This window comes from Hylaeus anthracinus, unplaced genomic scaffold (genome assembly GCF_026225885.1).
Source record: "Hylaeus anthracinus isolate JK02 unplaced genomic scaffold, UHH_iyHylAnth1.0_haploid 11997, whole genome shotgun sequence".
Classification (NCBI taxonomy): Eukaryota; Metazoa; Arthropoda; class Insecta; order Hymenoptera; family Colletidae; genus Hylaeus; species Hylaeus anthracinus.
The window spans coordinates 9,785,301-9,809,698 of NW_026534344.1; the positions used below are offsets into that span (position 1 = coordinate 9,785,301).

The 24,398-nt window shown below is 34.9% G+C and overlaps 1 protein-coding gene across 2 annotated transcripts in view; it reads right to left on the reverse strand.

Moving 5' to 3' along the window:
* The window catches only part of LOC128889495 (neuronal synaptobrevin-like), a 39,573-nt gene that overhangs the window by 10,457 nt on the left and 4,718 nt on the right, over positions 1 to 24,398 (reverse strand). The window contains exons 2-5 of one of the 2 annotated variants that reach the window (XM_054147173.1): positions 17,219 to 17,433; positions 14,907 to 14,986; positions 14,234 to 14,285; positions 2,729 to 2,838 (exon numbers count right to left, since the gene is read on the reverse strand). In XM_054147173.1, the coding sequence (XP_054003148.1) occupies positions 2,804 to 2,838; positions 14,234 to 14,285; positions 14,907 to 14,986; positions 17,219 to 17,433 (382 nt within the window). In that variant the 3' untranslated portion in view covers positions 2,729 to 2,803. Of the gene's footprint in view, positions 1 to 2,728; positions 2,839 to 14,233; positions 14,286 to 14,906; positions 14,987 to 17,218; positions 17,434 to 24,398 lie in introns of those variants that run through there. The other variant, XM_054147172.1, reaches the window with a different exon arrangement.

Below are 24,398 nucleotides of genomic sequence, written 5' to 3' on the forward strand. Positions count from 1 at the left end.
TTGTACACAAAAATTTGAAAACGTCAAGATAAAAGATTAATCCGCGGTTATTTGACGGGTTAGAATTGTCGGATGATTTATAGATAGAAGCGTACGAATGTGCGTCACGCGCGGAGCGCGGGATCCGGTCGCGCGATCCATGGGTGATTTTTGCGGGTGTCCAACGGGAACCCATCGAAGCGTAAAAATCATACCGATTTTCGTCATTTCCCCTTGTGCTTAATCTAAGTACAGCCCGCTCGGTGTCGCGTCCGTGGAAGGAAAGGGAACTGCGCGAACGAAGACGATCCGAAGGAAATTAGAATGCATCCGAGCGGCAAATTGGAGTTTCTTGGTCGAACGAATTTCGACCGGGGCTCAACCAAGGTGGAAACAGTTCGGCGAGTTTACAATTTAAGCCTCGATCTCGATGGAAGTCGAGATTCTCGTCGCCGGCTTCGTTGACGGATCGCGCGCCCCGCGTCGTCGAGCCAGCATACGTGTTAGTTTATAAAGTAAACGTCGATATACATTTATACACGCATTTATTTATTTATCTATTTATTTATTATTTATTCATTTATTTATTTATATCCCACGCTTCTTCACGGAGAGAAGGGACAAAACGAGGAACACCCTACGCGCTGCCTTCGTCGAATAGGATCCTACTGGTTTTCCCAGCGAGCAAATTGCGAATTAGCACGTTTACGCGATTCACGGTTATTTCGTTCTCTTTTGTACACACGTCGTTTATTTCTCTTCCTCGTTTCCTCCGCGTGAACTCATAAAAAATGGACAAAGGAAGGCGAGGATTTCGTCGACGGTCCGTCGCTTTTCTTTGAAGGGAATCGCGATGGTTCTTTCTCGTAGATTAGTACGAATAGACTGCGCGCTCTTAGGGAAACGGTGATATCCAACCGAAGACACATAGTTTGCAGTTACGATCGCTACTGTTGGCATGGGAGGAGAATGAACACAAGAATTGTCGCGTTCGAGCTACGAAGAGCATCGTCTATTGATAGGCTCGTTGTTTTGTCCCACAGACGCGTAATTTAATAATACACAACCACCAAGTCAAGTGTACATGTATGTTACCATGTCGGATTCATTCTTCTCGCGTGGCAACGGTAGTAATGGCGCGTCGGGAGAATGTATAAGCGTTGCTTTCGTCGAAATATCAAATCATATGCATAGAAGCATAATTGACGACTCGCTAACGCCTGTGGTATGTATAAACAGCCTAATGTCAAAAAATAGGTTTATACAGAGTGGTTACGTGTCTCAAACGTAACTAAATAATACACAGACATAATTACGTCACTATTTCATCTCTATTTCATGTTCCACTGATTCACGTCTCAGAATTCCATTCCAATTCACATTATTCCATGAGTATATAAATATTCCTCGACTAAAAGTAAAGTACTATTAAATTTATACAAGCAAATTGTTATAACGGCGCTTCGTTCCTGTTTTTATAAAAGAGACAAAATCAGAAAACTTTGCAAATTAGCTATATGAATGAAGAAGCTTCTGTTTTACTTGCTCCTCTTATCGAAGGAACCTTATAAGCAGTCTTAACAGGATAGGGGTCTCACAGCTTTAAGTCGTGCGCGTAGCGGTTCAGTTTGTCGCTGTAGCGGCGCCCGAGGAGCTGTGACCCCCTGCTAGGAATTAATGGAGGATGTAGCTCGGCTGTTTTTGACATGATCGTTGTGTTACTATTACGCAATGACTTTGAAGGCAAGACGTATTCATTCTCCTAGTGCGCTATCGACATTTTTTCTTATCCCCTCTCAGTAACAAACGCGTTAGAAAAGATGCAATGACTTTCGTCAGAGTTGCCACGTGTCCCACTTTTGGTAGAACCAAAAAACAATCAAAATATTAAATTCTCCCTTGAATTTATGTAATTTTTGTTTAATTCCAGGCAATGGACTCTACAATAATATTGGTGAAATAAATATATGAATTAAATCAAAATGCATACGCTTTCTTTAACGATACAAATAAAAGTGTAAATAAAAAGTGTAATGTGCCATAGTGACCCAAGCCTCTTGCACAGTACTATACGCCGATAACGTCTCAGGAACAAAATTATCCTACTTCACACTCGTTAATAATCTGTGGCAACTTTGAACCCAGCTAATTGCTCTCCGTCCTAACGTTGCGTTCTTTAATTGAAAGAGTCCCGTCTATCCGTATGAGTCTACGTTTTTCTCTTTGATCGTTCTTCGTTCGCGATTATCGTTACTGTTCCCGAGAACCGTGAGAATCAACGAGAACGTCCGCGCAGGTTCGCGGTTTCCGTGGCCAGCCTTCGTCCATTTGCGAGAGGTCGAGGAAAACTCGATCGTATTCCCCTCTCGAAGACCTGAAACGTGAGTCGGAGCTGCGAAAGGAACCATGATCACGTCGCGTTCCCCGATCTATCCGGACCGAGTAGAACCACTTCGTTATCAATGAAATTTTCTCCATTTTCCGGAGTCCGAACCACCAGGATCTTCTCCCAGTTATTTTGTCAATAATTTACGAAAGATGAACGGTCCGACGACGACGCATCTTTCATTTCTTTCCATCGTTCTCCAAGGCTTCCTCCGATTCGACTCGATTTTTCTAGCACCTCGTTCCCGTCGTCGGTCGATGCTTGTCTTTTTATTCGAACGCCTTGATTCGTTTTCTCAACTCTCGCCGTTCCTTTCCCTTTCTCGCTGTGGTTCCTTATCTTTTGCCGTTGTTGCTGCAGTTGTTGTTTCTTTCTTTTTTTCTTTTGTTTTTCTTTTTTTTTTGGAGGGGGGGGGGTGGCTTAACTTTACTCACGTGTTCAATTTTGCGAGTCGCTGCCGCTGGTGACGCCCGCTGAAAAGAATAACAGCCGATTTTTGTTTCCATGTAGGTTATCCGAGCGACCAGTTTCGCGACAATTTTCCACCCGTTTCACGTGGATTCGTTCAATTTTAGAGACAGATTAGATTCTTTCGGTACTCTTGGAGCTTTCAGTACTTCTTGGGTACCTCTTTGCATGCGGAATCGTGGACTACCCTCGTGGACGAAGATCGAACCTCGAGTCTGTACGAAGCGGGCCAATGTAAATTAGAGTTATCGCAAAATTGAACAAAATTCAACTAAACATTTTTCTGACTTTTCGTTCTTCTATCCGGGTTCTTCTTCAACGAACGTTTAAACTCTGGAGGGACAAATTTTAAATCGGATTGGTTTCTGCTGTAATTATATACACATATTATACATATACACACACATATACAGGGTGTCCCAAAAATGTTAGAGGTCCTTGAAAAGGGTGGTTCAGGGGGTGATTTGAAACAACTGTTTCCTTAGCGAAATTGTTGTCCGAGGCTTCGTTGAGGAGATATTAACGGAAAACACTGACCAATCAGAGCGCGCGTATACTGTTGGAGCGGTCGCGATAGCGATGGCTACGCGCTAGGTAGCCGCTCTCGTACGTGAACAAGTGACTCGACGTGCATCGAAGGATATTGACGCGGCCGCTCAGCGCGTAGCTCTTCGCTACCGCGGCCGCTCCAACGGTATTCGCGCGCTCTGATTGGTCGGGTTTTTTTTATTAATATCTTCTTAACGAAGCCCCATCCGACATTTTTGCAGAAGAAAAAGTTGTTTCAAATCACCTCCCGAACCACCTCTTTCAAGGACCTCTAACATTTTTGGGACACCCTGTATATATCATTGTATAATTAAATATATATGTACTTGTATATATAAATATATTTCATCAAATATATAATCATTGTATAATAAAATATACGTGTATATATAAATATATACATAATATAATAGGATTGTATTAAATCGTATTATTCTACGATATACAAAAATATACAATCTAAAGCAATTTTTATCTATACATCGATTTTAACATACAAATATGTCGCCTCACTTTAATACGGTATATTTTTCATTCTAAAAGATATCGTGACTGTAAGTAATAGTAACTTTGATATAAGAGGAAATATATACATATGTGTAAATATCCCTCAAGTTAAATGAAATCAAAATTACTTAAGTTGTATGGTGTATGCAGGATGCGTCACAGTCAGTTCCGAGAGTTTGACAAAAACGTCAGTACAAAAGAAATATTGATTTGAAGGATAGCATACGAAAATTTTCCTTAACCAAAAGTAAAGCTATGATCCTTTTAAATGGAATCATGTATTTTTAATTTGATAGTTATTTAGACGCCATCGATGCGATTTCAATGATTCCGTTATACTACGACCTTAGTGTGACTTTGGATTAAAAAGATCGTTGTGAAATCATGCTTTTCAAATGACATTTGTTAATCATGGCGAGTTATATTTGACTTAGTTAGTTATAGTTAGTTAGTTATATATGACTTTTTTGCTAAAGTCAATAATCTTCCTACTAGAAATTACACAAGTGAACTGTCATGAACATGTATTTCAACGAAAACAATAAAAGAAACAATTGTAATTTGAAAAAAAGAAACAGTAGGGAAGTAGACCCAGATGTTTTTTTCAGACATCGCAATTGGACGCGTAATCCAACAAAATAACTTTCCGCGATAAATCTTTCCCACTTCCAACAAACATCGAGTTGATGTGTTCGTCCACGAGCCTTGAATCTGATAATCTAAATACTCAATTCCACAACGTAATTGTACGTTTTATTCTAAACAAATCCCATGCAACTTACGATTACACTTAACACTTGCTACTTGACACAAAATTCGCCATTCTGTACACTGATCGTTCAGACGCTGAAAATCTTCTGGAATATTCAATTCGAGACTTCTGAGGCTTTCCTCCCGTCGTACATCCTTCGCTTTCCTTATCAACGATCACCGTAACTTGTCAGAAGCCTCGACGAATGCGTTTCCATCGAACGAGCAAGCCATGCGTCGCTACATTTCCCAAACGACACGTACTCTATTTATCATACATGAAACATAAAACTCGTCATGCTGCCATGAAATAGTTTGCAAGCAGATAGGCATGCGCGGGCGTGAAGATCGTCCCAGAAATAATTGTTTCGTTGGAAACGATTTTCGCTCGGTATATCATATAATGTCATGTAATTCGTATACTCTGAAAATGGTGTTTGAGTTCGAGGAACGGGGTCGATACAGGTGGAGAGAGAAAGATAGATAGATAGATAGATAGAGAGAGAGAAAAGAGAAGTTCCATGCTGTATTGAATATGCAAAAATTTGGATACTGTGCTGCGCGCAGAAAATGAACTATTCCATTCAGACGTTTCCCATCTTATTGCTTTACATAAAAGTAAATCGTAAATTTTTCCAGAAATATGTCCTTGTCAAAAGTAAGTTACAATCAGAGAAATTCAATTCTGCGCGCAGGGACAAATGGCAGAGAATTAAGATTAGAACCTGTGTGTCGGGGAGTGATTATGATCCTCGACCTCGACAGAAAAAGTATAGTAATTCTTCGAAGGCATTCCACTCGGACACTTTCGACCCCTTCGTGCTCAAGATATCTTTCTCGATACTGTCCAGTTTCAGTCAATTTATGTTGTTATTAGTAGACTGCCGATTTTATGCATTTATGATATGAACTAATATAATAAACACATGCTAAATGTAACCAAAAGGTATATGCACTTATGCAAAATGAAATAACGATTTTATTATAGTAATTGTAAAACGCACGTTACGTTTATTTGGTTGTATGTTTTTCATACGTCATACATGCATAAAATTCGCAGTCTAGTTATTACGATATATATAATATTAATAATAATAATTACAATATATATATATATATATATATATATATATATATATATATATATATATACAGTGTGTATTTTCTTTGGATTATTTCGTATTATTCCTTGTAACCATATTCAGCACAAGTTTTCAGTACAATAATAAAGGAACAACTTGGATTGTACTTCAATGCGACGTAATAAGTTAAATTGCAGTTTTTAACAAATTTGATTTTTGATATTTCATTACACTTGTGACATAATTTCCTAGCATGGATTGAAAAAAAGGACAATATTCTCTGCATGAAGGGGTCGACGAGTATTGTCGTCTAAATCGTTAGTGGAAAGTAATAATTTAAAATTTTTCTTTATTATATCTCCGTGAGAGGTTTATCAGTGGATTGGTGAAATTTTTCAAGCGAACTAAATTAGACAGGTAAATAAATTAATTAATCTCGTATCACATCGGAGTATTATCAACAGATTGACGAAATTTTCTCCATGAAGGTTTCTGAAAACCTTTAATTGCGCATAATTAAAAATAATTCGAATTGAGTAGTGTTTGGACTTATTTTCATCAGAATATAATTACAAATACGTAAATTTCAAAATATAATTACAAAATGATTAAGTGTAGAAATTAATTCTGTGCTTATCTGAGGTAAATTTACCATTTATTTATAAAGAAAAACCTTATAACTTTTAATCTTCCCTCAATCACACCCACACATTCCAAGGGAGCATGTATAGTTGTAAAATGAAATTTCAGAGTAATCTTAATATTTGAATGTAACAAAATCGCAGGTGTATATTTCCATTTAAACTAGAGTGACGAATACAAAAAAAATAATAGAAAAATAATTTTTACATATAGTAATTGTTAAGTACAATTGTAACCTGTTATAAGGACAGCAATAAGTAAAATTTCTGGGTTACTGAACTTTTTATTCATATGTAACTTTTAATGACCATCAGGTTGAGACTTGTTTGTACGTAGATTCATTATAACGAATATCAGGTTAAGAACTTAGAAGGCTGGTAATTTAACGTAATATAAAGGAGGGTAAATATTTTTGCTTAAATTATGGTTATAGACTATCAAATATAAAGGCACAGAATTCATTTCTATACCTAAATATAAATATTTGTATTCTTATTGGTGGACAAATATACGAATTATTGTACATAAAGTCTTTCAATTAGATATTATTAAAAATAGTGAGTTAGGTCATGTCTCGACATATGTATGCTCATCAGAAGAACGTCACCAGTCTACTGATATTATTATCACAAAGTTCTAACGAAAAATATAATATTTTTCGTTTGCTCGCTACTAAACGGCTCCGAGACTTTTATCGAGGTAAAAATCCGGTCTTTTAACGAGGACTTACTGTAGAAGTATGATAGAATAAAGTTGAGAAAAGAAGTGGTACCAAGTGCAGCAGTAAAAGTTGTAGCTTACCGTACCGAAGAGAACAGTGGGGGTTAAACAAAAGCTTTTTTTAGAAACCTTTTGTCTATATTGTTGTTACTGTTGTTATTGATGTTGTACTTGTTGTTCTTACTGTTGTTCGTAGGAGCGATATAGTACTTGTTGTTGTTAATTTGTCGTTGTGGTGTTGTCCATTTCGTGTTTTCATTTCTCGGTGGTTGTTCGAACGGTATTTTTCTTCTTTTGTATATATTTTTTATGTTTTACTTTTTTTATTTTGTTTTAGCTTTCAGTCCGTTCACGTCGACGCTTCACTCGTTTATCGATTTTTCGTGACCACCAAAAAATTGAAAATCACTGGCTGGGACCAACTTCAGGAAGAAAGACAGGGTAATACCACCAAAAAGTACAGACAGACACATAACAATTAATTACGAGGCGAGGTAAGTGGTTGTGTGCTTTTTCTTTGCGACTGTCGTCGCGTTTCGAGTCGATTCTCTCACCGATACGCATCGGATAATTCCAACAACAAAAAAAAAACGCCGCGTTTCTGCTCGAAAATCTTTGTACACCTTTGCTACGACCAACGTCTACAATTTTGTTCATTTCTACTCTTTTAATCGCTAGAAAATTCCTGTCGCAACGGATTCAAAGAATCAACGCTGCGAAGACTTCGATAAAGCAGTGTAAATGCCAGCGACTCGACGAAAGACCGAAGCTTTTTGTATCATCCTATTCCTACCAAACGATTTCCCGCAAAGCTGTGCAGTCTTCGTCGAGTGATCTTCCAGTATTTGCATGGAAAAGAAGAAAGTTCCTTCTTTAAAAGCATCTTCGTTTCTTTGAAAACACTATTTTCAGTTTTGTTTTTAATGATATGATGAATTTTTTACTTTTTATTATTCAAAGGAACTGGTGGTGTTGCTTCGTCAAACATTATATATTTTGTTTTATGAAAGTATAATATTTGTTTATATCAATGTTTCGACTCACTGAATTTGATCTTATCTTGAAAAAAGATAACTTCACAATTTAATTGCTATATTATTGAAACCATTACACGAGACACGTGAGTGCTCTTATATGCTACTACTTCTCGTTATAACTGTGAGAGTGGTTATAATTGTATGGAAATATTTATATTACTCATTCGCGGAAAGTTTGCATCTGAGTTAAGACGGTTATAATTCATTTAAGGCAATGTTTACCGTCCTGGGAGAAGCGTGGGAGGAAATAATAATGTTGCTTGTTGTGGATAACTACATCAGCTTTTTCAAATAACCTATCCCTAAAATATTTCTTCATAACATTAATAAATTCACGAAAATTATTTTAATTTTATTTTAATTTTAAATTCTTCAATGTTAATATGTTTCAATGATAAAACAACTGAACGTCATAATTCTTCATTGCTGCAATAGTTCATGCCAACATGTTGAAATGCTTCAATTCTAAAATACTTCAATATTCGAATATATCTGCTAATGCGTTCCAATCAAAGAATGTTTGAACCCTAAAATGCATCCTGAAATATTTTATTAAGACGATTCAATGCTACAAATCTTGAACCATGTAATGCTTTATTAAAATTCTTCATTCATAGAATGCTTCAATTTCGAAATAATTCAATTTTAAAATAGTATTTTTTTGTTAATAGTATAATATTTTGAAGTGTTTTAATCCTAAAATGTTTTATTCCTAAAATGCTGTAATGAAGTAAAAATTACTCAGATGCAAACTATACATAAAGTTTCAACACCTGACGGTTGTTCATTCAATACACAAAAAAAATTATTGTAATCCTATTACTTTTCTTCTATTTTAGAAATTTAAACATTATCTTAGTTCCTTTACGAATGCCCTCAGGGGCTGTAGCTATTGTATGTTTGATTGTAGCTACAGTACGGGTTTAGCAATCCCGAGGTACCCGAGCTATAGTTGGGCCAATGGATACTAACAGACTACTGACGTCTCTAATGAGAGAAATATGAATAGAGCTAATGCAAAGTAATCTAAAACAAGAATTAAATGAATGTAAAAAATGAACAAATACAAGCCTGGTACACTAGGTGTTATAGTCAAGTTATACAACCTCACAGACTCATAAATAAAACTCGTTCATTCCTTTACAAATTTGGCATTATAATACAAATTTATATTTGGATCCAAACTGAGGTGTCGGAACATTGATATAAAATAAACTTCTTGTTTTTACTACTTTTACCAAAACATTCTTATGAAGATTCTAATCTTCAGATTGATGTTCCTAATAATATACTTTTGCAAGTTTTAAAGCCTAGAAATGTTACTATGAAATAGTGTTTCATGGCCGAAACGAAGTAAAACCTCTAACAGAAACCGGGAACCCCATTAGAGACTTCTATGAAATCGTCTCGGCGGCGAATGGAGAGATTCATAGTATTCCGGGCATTTACACTCTTCCTCGCGGCAAAGTTAGTCGACTGTTAATGTATGTGGTGTCGCTGTCTGTTGATCGTGTTGCTCTGGGCTCGACATCGAGCTCATGGGCTGTCGAGGATCCATGAAGCACCGAGTTCTTTATTTACTCTTTTATTTAAGATATTTGGGACTTTCATGGCTCAGGCCCTTTATTGATACTAACCGAGGCTTTCAAATGTAAGTCGCGTTCTGTGGGTAAGATACTCTGACGTGACATCAACATCGCAGTTAGGTTTTTCAGGGTTCGAACGATACTTTGAATCATTTCAAGATAATTGTGCTTGTGTCAACTGGCTGCCAATCGCCAAGCTCATGGCAGGGTTCACTGGTTACCAATGGGGGTATAATTCCCTATAATATACAAATACATAATAAACATTCAAGAAACCTGCTTACTAAAATACATCCTGAAATCCTTAATTCTTTAAATGTTTCAATTCTAAAATTGTTCGATCACAGAAAAGTTCAATCTTGATGCTACAATTTCGAAATAATTCACTTCTAAAATTCTTCAATGTCAAATTGATTCGACGAATATCTTAACCAAAGGGCACGACTTGTACCTGGCAGCCCCAGTTAATATCAAGCAGATTCTCTTGTTTGAGTCTCGCATGATACCGCTTACATGTGACTGTTAATTGGAACTTTAGCCAATTAAATCGATGATTCATGAATATACTACGAGCCACGAGGGATTGGGGGCTGTTCGTGGCGGATAGGGGTAGTAGAATACAGATAGCGACAGATACACCAGCAGGTACCTATTACAGGCAGACAATATGTATGTAACATCGACGGTAAGCGTCAATTTCATAAGTACTTTTCGCGAGGGAAGTATTCGTTTCCTTCCTGTTATTTATCGACGCTGAATTGCGTTTCTCTTGGACAACTTAACGACGGATTTGTTGTTGAACATTTAATTATGGGGAATTTACTGGAAAAAAGACACTGACGTTTATGAAGTTTCAATAAAAATTTCGAAACACTTCGTAACGGCTCGGTAGAATTAATTGAAAAAGTATTTCGTAAACTGTAATCAGCCGCAAGTCTAGAAACAAAACTTTGATATTCTACGTGTAACATTTGCTTGCTCTGTTTAGAAAAAATGACGTCTTTTATGTCGTGACTTTCATAAGGAATTTTGAATCCGTGAGTGAGTAATAATTGTTTATATGGAAAGCTCTCTTCAAGAGAAATTGCGTACGATTTTGAATCTGATATCCAGGTGTGTGGGAGTCTTAATTATGTTTATTGAGCGGATCCTCTGAACCCCTCCAGGCAGGTTCTGTTTACAAGGGGCAAAAGGGATCATAAACAATTCCTGGAAGGAATATTCGGTATATATCTGACACCTACTCGAATGGAGGAGCCATATACCCTTTATACGAACGATTCAATGGTCAAATTACTCGTAAAGTCTTCGTTAGGAATTAATTTCAAGCAAATGGATGCAAGTCCCCACTCCTCATTTAACACATTATTAAATGTATTTTATAGACAACAATCAAATTTGTTTAGCTATTTATACGAGCTTCACGAATGAGGATATTGAAATTTCCTTGGTGATGGTTATCAAAACACCTGTAATATTATAATCGAGTCTGTGAACAATTTTTTAGAGACTGCACTTTTCTAAGAAAAAACAAAATAGTTCTTTCTTTAAATGAAAAATGAATCTTTGCAGTATTACAGTTACTATTGTAATCATTTTGTTCTAATATGTTAACAATTTCCAAGGAAATCATTTATATTCTTACTTTCAATAGATACAGAGGGTACGAATATTTATGGGACTGACCGTATGTATAAACGGAAGCATGTGTATTTTGGAGCTTTTTAGTTGCCTAGTCTCCTTAATGAAGAGGACAATCATTTTATCTACAGCTGACTTGTCTTTTCAGAGCGTTCTTACTCAATTGTCAGGCTAAAACTAATGTTATGACATATTTTAAATATTACCAATGTTTGAGATGTCTTTTTCCGAGACTTCATTCTCAATTAAAGCTTCCCATGTTACACTGTTCAGATGATAAAACATACAATTATTTAAATCACAATTCTTCATCTGAATCTGTAAATATTTGAATCAGCATAAACATCCGCAGTCTCAACATATTCTAGCATTTTTTTAATTTGACATGTCCTATAAGACCGAATCTAGTGTCTTTTACTGAACGTCTCCTGAAGAGTGAAACAGTGTCTTTCACCATATCTTAAATATATTTTAAATTTGTATTTTGCAAAGTACACGATAATACCAATGAAATTAAATTTACGTCGTTAAGAGTCCAACAGAAAAGGAAACTGGTCGAAAAATTCTTACGAAATTGCGAACACTTGCATGGGGCACGCCTTCAAAACGTCAGGTAGAAATTCTGAAGGGCTGAGGGCTATGGAGTCTGGTGATGTATAGAACAACGAGAACGGAGATGTACATATCCGTATACAGGTACGCGTACACACGTCCTACATGAAAAAAAAAGGGTTGAGGAACGTAACAGAGGGAAAACAGAAGTTGAAAAACAGTGATAGATAGATAGATAGATAGATAGAGAGAGAGAGGGGGGAGAGAGAAAGAGAGAGAGAGAGAGAGAGATACAACAGTAATACGCAACGTCGCAGTTTTGTTGCTTTCTACCTTCAGACTCACTCACACACAAATCTCTTCCATCAGCGCGTCTACATGAATTTCACTAGACGGGAAAAGAGAAACACATTGAGTTCACACGTTAAATGATGATCAGTAAGAAATGTCGCGTTAGATCCTGAGCGAAACAGTAAATTTTTCGCGAACTCGAGAAAGATTGTCGATCGTTATTTTGTTCGCGACTGAGTCGAAACTACTCAGCCGAGGTTAACGAGGGTTAAATACCTTTTTGATGAGTCTCAAATTGTAGATTTCAACCGAATTACTTGTTAATTACCCAACTATTTCAGTTAGATAGTCAACAAGGTGGATAAGGTTAAGTAAAAATTTTGAAGTTGTAATATCGACTAGATAACGGCACGGATTTATCAATCACGATAAAAGGAACAGCAAAGTTTTATATAATTTTCTGATCAAATGAATAGATATAGCTGAAAATGCAATCCTCTTTTTGCACGCCAAGTGCTTTGATCGGTACACTATGTGCGCCGCCATCTTGTCAAGTCTACGCAATGTCGCGTGGGACTCCAAGGAAGAACTGCACTTTCAGTTGTTAATGTTCACTTAAAGGAAAAATTATATCGGTCTTTTCTGTTCCTTTTATCAAGATCTATGACTGTATCACCTATATATTGCACCCACGCAAGAAAAGTGACGCAAAACGAAAAATATAAATTTTATAAGAGGCAAAAGAAAATGAAGTCCTTCGAGAACTTTTTTTAAGCGTGTCACAGGTAAAGTAAATCTAAAGGAAATGATAAATCATTTAGGTTTACTTTATTTACAAGTAATTAGGTATTCATTGTGTTATGGGATTTTTTTACTCATATTGCAAACTTAGAATACTAGAAATACCGAAGTTGATCAAAGTAACGTTTCCTATGTAAAGTTCGATATTTATAAAACACAATCGACACATAGTAATAATTTTTCTATATTTCGATTTGTGTCACTTTTCTTGCAAAATGTGAATCGACATCGTTTTGTCAAAGGACTTTTAAACTTCGACGCTTGAATTCCTTCATCTCGAAAACGATTGGTGAAATGTCCCTAAGACGGTGGCGTTTCTCAACCAATTCGTCGAGACCTACAATTTCAGATGGCGGCTCATCAAAGTATATCGCGTTCTCACTTCCGATTCCCTCGTAGGTGAATAAAATTTATGCGTAACGAAATGATGTCTTAGCGTTTCCCTTGACATCGTATCAGCGACTTTCGCCAGTTTTCTCGTGATCGAGAAGAACGGTCGTAATGTTATGACTCGCGCGACGCACGGTGACACTTTTGTCGACGAAAGTATCTCGAGAACGCTCGTGAAATTTCTCCGGGATTTCGGAGGAATTTCTAGAGTGCCGTGCAAGCTTATTCGGCAAGACTTCACTCGGGACGTCAACGTCCCTCAGCGTCGTGCAAACACAATTTCTTGTTCACGTGGTACTTTTCTCAGCGCGGAAATGTAGATTGACAGAGACAGTAGCCGAGAACGACTGATTCAGTCAGCAGTCTGACTCGCGTTTGTATTCGAAAATTCACTCGAGTCTCTTCGAAAGAGTCTACAATGGGTCAACAAAGCATTTGCACACTCAGTTTTTTTTTTTTTTTTAAGATAACTGTTTAAGAAGTAAAGAAGTATAACGAGCATAATGTACATGTTTTGGTGCTCTATTATACAATATATTGTCTTAGAAAACGAAACGTTAATAAGCGTGCAAATCCTTTCTTTACCCTTGGTATATTCAGGGAATCCCATAGATATGTAGTCATCGATTTTTATCAAAGCCAGAGTCACCTAAAAGCATTACCTAAAGTCACCTAGGTTACGCTTGTAGTGTAACGGGGCTGGAATTTTGGCAAATTTCGAAAAATATATAGCTCGACGAATTAGTCGTTCGAAATCGTGAAGAGACACATCGAACCAGATGATACAAAATATTTAGACAACGGCGGTGTCGTTAGCTTTCTCAAAATGCATCTATGCTTCTGGTTACTTACCGACAATAATGGCCAATACGATCAGCACCATGATGCCCATGATGATCATCATCTGCGAATAAAGCCGAGCGAAACGGTCAATATTGAACCGATACACCGTGCGACATTTAATGAACAAAATTCAAGTATAAGGATAGAATTAGGAACAGAAGTATAGGATACAAATAATGTATGTACAATAAACTTAATAATGTAATAAGTAAACGATATTCATTTTTTGAAATATTGGTAAAAGAATGTAGTTTGTGACATTATCGATAACATTTACTTAATACATCAATTTATTGTTTAAATCAAGGATAAAACTAAAGAAAAAATCTATGCATTTTATTCAAAGACACTGGTAGTGTTTCTTTCTTTAATATCATTTTTATAAGTTGATTTGAATATTGCAGTATCTTTAAAATAGATGCGTAATTTAAATGTAATAATAATAATTTGCCTTAATTTTTTGTGTAATAAATTAAGAAATTTTATTAAATAAGTGAAATAATCACCTCAATTTTTATGAATAAAACTATTTTTATATTCTCTTTAAAAAAGTATCAAGAATATTATGCTAAAAATTGATCAACTTGAAAGTTATGAATTTTGTTCTGAATGCCTATATAGTCGTCACACTGTTCGATATAAAGAACATAAAAATGACTGATACCAATGAAACAGATATTACCTTTAGATTTTGAAGCCAAAACTTCCTTTTCAGTTTCCCTGCTTGTTGCTCAAACTGTGACGCTCCTTGCTGTAGCGCGTCTGAAGAAAGAAATTCCAAGTCGTTAGTTCGAGTATCACCATGATACCTGGTCTAGTCTAAGCTTGTTTTAGAACAGGACTTCTAACTTTTACAGTTTTATAAAAAGATTCAATGAAAGTGTTTGCGTAAATTTTAGTTCAACGAAGTCTCTACTGAGAACATGGGAGATTTCGTTTCGAAGACTTGTAGAGACGTGCAATTGAAAAAAAAAGATGTTGGTGTAAGGTTTTTTGGTTCCTTGGACATAAAATGCTACGATACTTTTATGACGAGGAACTGGAATGCGCGAGACAATGACGATGGATACACACCGAGGGCTAGAGATTTCACTGATGGCTTCCAACATCACAAGGGACTCCATTGTGTGTCTCTACGTTGAGACTACATTATCGTAATCAGTTGCACAGATGTGTAACTTACGCGACTTCAGAAAGATCATTCGAATCTCACGAGAGTGTCAATTATCGAGAGTATTTGTTTGCGATTTTCTTATAACTTTTACTATTTTAGTCAACTATCACCCTTCATAGTAATGAAACATACAAATTGGTTCCAACATTTTATTTTGACAACTTTATGTATTGTTTTAGAATGCTTGATTGGGAGAAGATTAAAAGTTGTATGATTTTCTATTACGAATGAATTCATTCTACGCCTAATAAAACGGTTGTGATATTGACAATTCAAACATTTTATTAATGTAATTTAGATATATTTATAAATAGAATATTTTAAAGGTTTTGAGCAACAAGAATTATTTGTTGAGCTACAGTAAAGGAGTACCCCTTTAATTAAAGTAGACAGTGACAAAAGTCACGATATAGTCAGACCACGTGCAGGGAAGATGGGTCGATAATGGTCAGCCTCGGAACAACTGCATCGATTCGCAAGAGTCACTGTAATTGACATCGGCGTGCACCGCTTTAATCCAGCTTTAATGCAGAAAATTAATGAAGTTACGTTTAGACGAACATGGCCGACTATTCGTGAGTTCTTCAATTTTTCGTTTCAATTGCATTTCTCGCATCGATTGAAAATCAGCGTGTATGTTTGCTTATATTTTATGCAACCTGGGGTCAAACTTGTTAAATTCTGAACGTTCATTTCTTTACAGTACTAACTTAAGATATATATTTGTAACTTTTACTGACTTTGTTCATTTTTATCAATCGTCTTACACTTTATTTTGAAAATTTGATATTCAGCAATCGCGATATTTAAAATGAAAATATTAATTGAGGAGACAGAAGGTGTATTCTTTTTTTAAGAAATTTCAAAAGAATTAATTTTATGGGAAGGGATTCTTATCGGTTGGAAGGCGTTTCGTTCTAGGGTCAACCTTATTGATAAGACCTAGAACGCTTCCCAACTTAGAAGAATTCCTTTATATAAAATTAATTTCTTTTTGGATTTTTTAAAAGAAAGATTGCACCATTTACGTCGCTAAGTGACCTTACCATCTCACAGAGCACAGTTCAATTTATTCAATGTCATTATAAACAATTTACACATCACGTCAAATTGACACCTTTGGTAGGCAGTATTGTACGTCTCGTTGTTTAATGAAATAGAATCCTTTAACTTTTTATTCCCAACTAATTTCAATAATGTAGTCGTAATACTACGTGACAGAGATAATTTGCCATCCCTTTCTTTGTCGTAAAAGTAATATCGTACATACAGTCACTTGAAATAATTATTTCAGTATTACGAGAAGTTTAAATCATCTTCTGTAACTTCTTTAAAATAAAATTACACGAAAGAATGCTTGTTGAACTTGTTAACCTCTTCAACGCAGACAAAGATACAATGTCTCCAATTAAATTTAACTACTAAATTATATATTATAATTTATATTAGATGTAGAAATTAATTCCGCGCCGTTACATTCGATGTATGGTTAAATAGAAATAGTATACATAAAAATATTAACTCGCAATTTTGTCTTTACAACTACATCTGCTTTCTTGAAATATGTAACTAAGATAAAATTAAAAGTTATATGTTTTTCTCGTATATAAATCAAAGTTTTCTTTATAAATAAATCGCAAGGTTATTTTAGAAAAGCACAGGATTAAGGTGTACACTTAATAAAGTAAAAATCTAATATTAAAAATTTTTTAAGTACTATTCTGGACTCTACATCTAATAAATGGAAAATTTAGTATTAAAAATTGAAAAAGTTCTATAAAGGTGAATGATTAAAGTGGATCCGCTCCATTTGATCTCACCTGCCCGATCATCGAGTTCTGAGAGCTTTTGATCACGTTCCAGGACCTTCTCAACGTTCGTTTTCATAATGTCGACGACCTCGTCGACCTGCGCCTGCGTCGCCTGCAATCGTTTCTGCGAGGCGATTTGCTGAGGCGTCCTGGGACCCCCGACGATCTCACCGGAACCTGCACCTGCTGCAGCCGCATCCGCTGTTAGACCGCCCTCGGTGGCCCTGCAAGTAATGCATTTACACGATGAGTGAATTCTATAGTGAAATATCCAATCTTTCCTTCGAACCTGTGTCGTAACTTGGAATTTACAACCTTCTGACATATTTAAATTAATGTTAAGGGCGGACGCTCGTACGAAGATCAGCTATCAAAAATTATGAAAGAGGAAAGAGCAGGAAAGTAAAGATGATAGGAAGATTTAGGTTAGGGAGATTGAAGTACGAAGGAAAAATAAAACGAAGTAGAAGAAAAAATTACTAAAAGAACGCAGGAAAGAAATGGATAAGATAAAACGGAAGAACACAAACTGGGGAAAACACGAGAAAAGCTACATGCAGTATTAAGGGACAGATGGGAAGTAGAAGAAAAGACGAGGAGGGGAAAAATGTAATAGAAGAATGGAAACACGGAAATGAAAAGAACCTGCTAGAAGAAAGGAGAGGAAAGATAAGAGATTCAAGATACGTAATAGAATAGTTGAGATGAGTGCAGAAAGATATAGCAAAGCTTTTACACGAAGGACGAAAGACCGGGAAAGTAAAGATAGTAGCAAGATTTAAATTAGGGATTGAATGGACAGCAAGTAGATACTGGATGAAGGAGAACATGATCTGTAGAGTATGCTACAAAACTCAGGAAACAGCCTATATTAATAGGAAGGCTGGAGATGAACAAGCAAAGCTGCATCGAAAATGAACAATAGAATTTTTGGACACGAGCTTGCGTTTTCGAGAAAATGAATTTTAAAAATTCTTGGTACAGAACTTGTCGTATTTGGCAGTGATATTATTTTATTTTTGATTTGAAATGCTTTTAACAAGTTAGATCGTTACAAAGTTGACGATGCTGTACCAGACTCCATCTTTACAGAGAATGCAAACGGTAATTCAAGTAGAAACTGCGAGTAATTGTCAGATGTATCGCCAATTTGCCACGTCTGGTCATTAGTCGTTGTTTCTACTCAGAATTACGTTTTTCCGAGAGGGGCATAGTAATCCTATTTTTTTATGGAGTTGGTTTTTAATGCATTTGGAAATCATTGTTTTACAGGACAATGTTCTCAGACATAAAAAGTATGAGTGTAACTATGCATATTTATTTCTTTTGCCTGAAAAAATTGTACCCTCATGACACAGGTACGAACTATACATAAAGTTTCAACACGGGACAATTATTCATAATACATAAAAAAAAAACTGCTATAATCCTATTATTTTCTTTGTATTTTAGAAGCTAAATTTGTCGACGTTAACATTATCCTAGTTCCTTTACGAGTACTTTCAGGGGCTGTAGCTATGTTTGATTGTAGCTACAGTACGGGTGTAGCAATCCCGAGGTACCCGAGCTACAGGGGAGCCAGTGGGCCCCAACAGACTAGTAGCATTTTTAATATAACAATTATGAATAGAGGCAATTCAGCAAATGCAAATGCAAAACAATGTACAGTAAGAATTAAATGAAATGTAACGATGTCTGATAGAAGACATGAAAAGCAATTAATAAATGTTTAATTAAGAAACATAATTAAATTAAAATAATATTTATACAGATAAACAGATTAAAAAATGTTAAAATATTCACTTGATTACGTAATATCGTCATCGAGCAATATTAAAATACAATACCTATGTTTCTGATGGGTATTCTCGAGGGTCGAATTCACAAAACAATATACCAAACCCTAAAATCTAAACTCTCCAAGCTATAAACCAAGCTATAAACTCCAAGTTAAACTTGTGAGAAATCGCGACAGAAATTTTGGAATTTCCCTGAACATCTGAACCGTTATCAATCTTGAGCGAAGGCGCGTTACAAAGCATTCTTCTCGGTGAAGTCTAATCCCCGGGAAAAGGAAATTGAATAGCGAATGGCGGAAGTGCAAGCGCAGTATGGCGCAAGATGCACTCGTTGGAGGATTAAACGCGGTTAGAAATCTTGAAGTGGGCAGGCTGTGTTCTCACGAGGGGTTTAGCATGAGAGTTCGTTGAATGCGAATCCAACCTCAGGGACGATTAATTTGATCGCTTGTGTTCCTCCATTTTTCTGTCGTATGTTCCCAGACGACGCGGCGTAGAATTTCATTTTTCATCTGTGGTAAATGTCGAGAGAGACTTGTGATAATATATTCCCTTACGCGTGCATAGAAATTAGGATGGAAGGTAGGTTTCTGAACTTTTATGCTGATTGCCTTTGGATCAAAATAATGAGAAATGTAGGTTTTGGTTTTCGTTTTGGATTAAATTAATGAAAAGACAACATGACTTCTATCGTACAGATTGTAGGAAAAAGTTGTGCAAATGTTCAAAATTGTATACTTTGTTAATTTATGACAAAATTTATAGGAGAATATGGATGTCAAAGTTTGTTGTTAAAAAAGAATATATGGCAAGTTTGAAGGCTGTATCTCGACTTGGGAGGTAATATTTCGAATTGTTATTTGGTTGTTACTAAATTAATCAAATGAATTTGATACGAAATTTGAATAAAAATGCAGAATATAGAATATTAAAAAAATGTGAATGATTGTACTCAATACAGGAAAATTGCTTTTTTAAAATTGTATTTGTTCAATGACGTATATAATCGTTCACTCTATTTTTAATGTGAATTTCCATTATTAATTATCAGTTTAAATTAATATTATCAGCAACAAGTTTTCATTTAATAAGTAAATTCAATTCTTGCACCGTTTTGCATTTTCCAATATATAAACTGTTTATTTATTTATATCACAGAAGTAACTTTACGAATGAAGCAAAAAGATATGTAGTTCAAACTGGAATTTCGTATGTTTAATATAATAATAGTGAAAATAAAAATTCGTTTCTGAGGACAGTCTTAGTAAAAATTAGATAAAATTGTTAACTTGATTAACTTAATTGTTAAATAACTAGAAGGTTGCTGTTTCTTAAACAATTTAAAAAACAATAAAAAGATCATGTAAACCCCCGTTATTTTTGCATGGAGTGCAAAAAGTTTTACATTTAATAAAATGCTCAACATCGAGTATAAAACTGATCGATTTGGTGTAGTATGACCCATTCATAATCCATTATGAGAAACTTTCGGGCCATACTCTTCTGTACTAATACAAAATTCATATTTTATTGATCGTCATTATCGCTTTAGGGAAAGCAGCCTTAAATTGAGAGTTTTTGGAGTTTCCTTGTAACGCATTAGAGAGACAAAGAACCACAAATATAGCAATAACAATAAAATTGGCAAAATAAAATACAGGATTGGCCAAGTAAGTGTAACAAGGCATAACTTCGTTATCACTACATTTATTGAAAAATGTCAACAGAAAAAAATGAATAGTTCAAAATGTACAATATTTGTAGAACCTTCTTTTTGTTTTTATAAGTGCAATAGTGCATGTGCTATTTTTTTTAAATGGATACGCATATTTTTTTGCATAAATTGAATCCTTTCGCCATTCTACGTACAGCAGTATTAGAATAAAGTCCAAAAATCATTAATTCATGAGATATTTTAAACGAATGTTTGTAATGCTCGATTGCACATGCACCATTGCACTTATAAAAAAGAAATATGTTCCTACAAATATAGTGTTCTTTTAACTATACATCTTTTCTCTTTGACATTTTTCTCTAAATATACAAATAATGAAGTTATAGCTTGTTACACTCACTTGGCCCACTCTATATATATATATGCTGAATACAAATTTGTGTTCCTTCTTTAGCAGTAAAAATATAAAAGGTAGCGTAAATAACCTAAGACTTTTTCACGGTACCGTATCCAAAACTGATCGCTTCTTCTCGTTTTCGAAGAATATTTGCTATTCGTTGAAAACCAGAGCAAAACCGTTGGAAGTTTAAAGGTTAAGAAGCGTGATATTTGATTCGACCTGGACGAAGATATATCATACGTAAATACGGTTGACCTTTCGCACATGGAACAACCTTTCTTGGAACAACGACGATGTTAGTTTAATTATCGTGGGAGTCTCGAGTCGACGACGTAACGCATTCTATATTACTTTCGGCGTGAATTTCAATTTCTCAGAAACACGCACCACGCTTGTTTCAGCTTTGTTGATCTATTTGCAAATTTACGACCAACTCACTCCGATATTCGTTGTTCGCAACGATAATTTACGATCGTGGGAGGCTTCATTGTTGAAATAAATTTGTCACGCACCAGATGCATGATGAAATTATGAATAATGAATGTTGTTAATGTTTAACCACCTGTAGAGCCAACAAAGTTAGTAAACGAAACGTATTAATTAATTTACTGTTTGTTAATTTATTAATGCTTGTTAATAGTATTCTATTAGAATTTGTATAATACAAATTTATACAATATGGTACTTATGGGACTGTTGATGTTTATGCAATTTCATACTTTTATTTAGACAGATAAAGAACATTACTTTAGATCACTGTACTTTTTAGAATTAAAACATGTACCATATTAATGTGAGAGAACATGTTCGTATGTTAAAATCAATTTACACATAAACATTGCTTTAATTTGTGTGTATTCCAGTAGAGCAAAAAGAATCTGTTTAAAATTCGTCCCACAAGAGGTTAAAGTATGTTTTTTCCTTTCTTGTATATTTTTATATATTTACATTTGTCATAAATGCATAACGTGTATCTTTGTATGCAGTTTATTGCTAAAAATAGAAGATATACAACCCAGTCCCATAAGCATTCGTACTAAATCGAGGAAATTTGTTTAGAAGTAATTAAAAGAGATATTATCTGAATTGGTAAAAAATAATGACAGTTATAGTGAAGTCACAAACACAGATTTAAAATTTTATATTATTAATGGTATTAAATGGGAAAAGTGAAAAGCAGTGAAATCATCGAAAACCGCGCCAGGAGTGTGTGTGTGTCTATATTCTTCTAACACCTGATAAATTTACCTATCTGCAATCGCCAAAAGTACACACCGAGCCTATTTGATACCTCTTATCAATACATATATTTCAAACGACCGAAACGTAAAACCTTTTATATCTCGAAACGAAGATAAACTTTTGTAATGAACGACTCATATATTGATATCCACGTTTCACCCAGCTTCCATATGAAATATTAGCAAGTATATTTCTTAACACGACATTTGAATAACAAACGCTAATTATCGTATGACTTCATTTACTAGTTTCATTCGAAAACATTTTGGGATCGGATTGATTCGACGATTGTTTTAAAGATTGCATTATTTTTGCGGAACAAAGGTACTCTACAATTAAGAGGAAATTAATATCGATTATTATTGCATAATAGACATCATAATGTGCGCTTGAGAGAATTAAAAATGCAAATTATTAATAAAGGATGAGCTTAGGAAGATGCTTGATGATAAATATAAATTAATAAAAATGAATTACCACCGATTGAAATTAAAAAAAGTAAAACAAAATTATACAAGAATAATGATAAATGCATTTCAAATCATGCATCTGCATGACAAATGCAGAGTTTATGCATTTATATAAATTTGAAAAGTTTGATTAGATTATAAGTATTTCTTAAATTCGTATAATAATATTAATACATCATATTTACTTGTATTTTTGTACACTATGGGTACATAGAATACACAGTCTGATGACGAACAACTAAAAATGAAAAAACTAAGATTTCATTTAGTATCTTCTTTATTATTGTTATAGAAATGGTTTATAATGAGAACTTTACCTTGAACTATCACCCAGTAATCAATAAAGTTAATATTTTTACTAGTCAAAAGTTACCTATTTTTTTGAAAAGTTATTGCAAAATCCAAAGGCCAAATTTCATGATTGAGGTCAAAATGGTAGGTTATAACAATGTTTAAGTAAACAATTTTTACATTAAAATATAAACACATTCCTGTTAAATACAATTTAGCAGTCATTCGATACTGAAATAATCAAGAAAAAGATGATCACAGGAAAAGTACCTTTGTGATAAATACACATTAATTGAAAATGAACAAAATTAAATAAAATTACCCAGAAAAGATGAATACAGAATAACTGATGATGACATAATTACATTTTCGTTAAATTATTATTTATCAGTGCAGTTAGAGAAGAAATTTATTCAACTTTTCTATGTAAAATTTAGTTCTATCTTCAAAGATAGATTGAAACATTTGAAAAAAAGTTTACAAATAAAAAATATGTATTGAAGAAGGCGAAGAACAATATGGGGTGAAGCTAAAAGTGGCGTTACAAACGATAACCTTTAATTATAAAACTCAACTTGGGTTAATATCTCTCTGAACTTTCCAGAATATTCTATTTTCAGACATCCTCCTCTATTTAAAGTCCGTATCGTCACTATACAAATTGATCAGTTAGGACTGGTTCAATTTGCCTCCGAATCAGGCCAATTTATTTTAAGGAAGTGAAATGTTCTTCATGTTTTCGACCTGGCAACTTTTGCAATAGATGGCGAGAATACTTGGTCGTTGCTTTCGATTCCGTGCGCGTGTTCGGCTCGGTAAATCACTATTTCTGGAGATATCGGGCACGATGGCAGATTAAAATGCGGTCGAAGAGAGCCGGCGGTTTTATTTTTGGCCGCTTATCCAACAACCCGACTAGCAACAGCTGATCGATTTCCAAAAGAGGCTTTAGGATTTCGTTTTTCAATAAGACACAAATGGTACTTTTACACAGATTTTCACACGGACTTTTGTTCGATGAAACATGGAAGTAGATGTCGCTTAACCCTTTGCACTCGAGAGGTGACTCTCACAATCAGTCACCATTACGTTTCACGCAGCAAATTTACAATACCTGATGTTTCTTTAGGTTTAATTTCTTTGGAACTCGAACTATCAATAAAATGATTGTCGGCGAGGTAAAGGTGACCTTATTCTCAAATCTAGATAGGCTTAGAATTCATGGCAATAGAATGCTAAGAAACATCTCGAGTTGCTGGCAGATACCAGAAAAAAAGGCCTCCACTGCAAAGGGTTAATACCTTGACTGCGA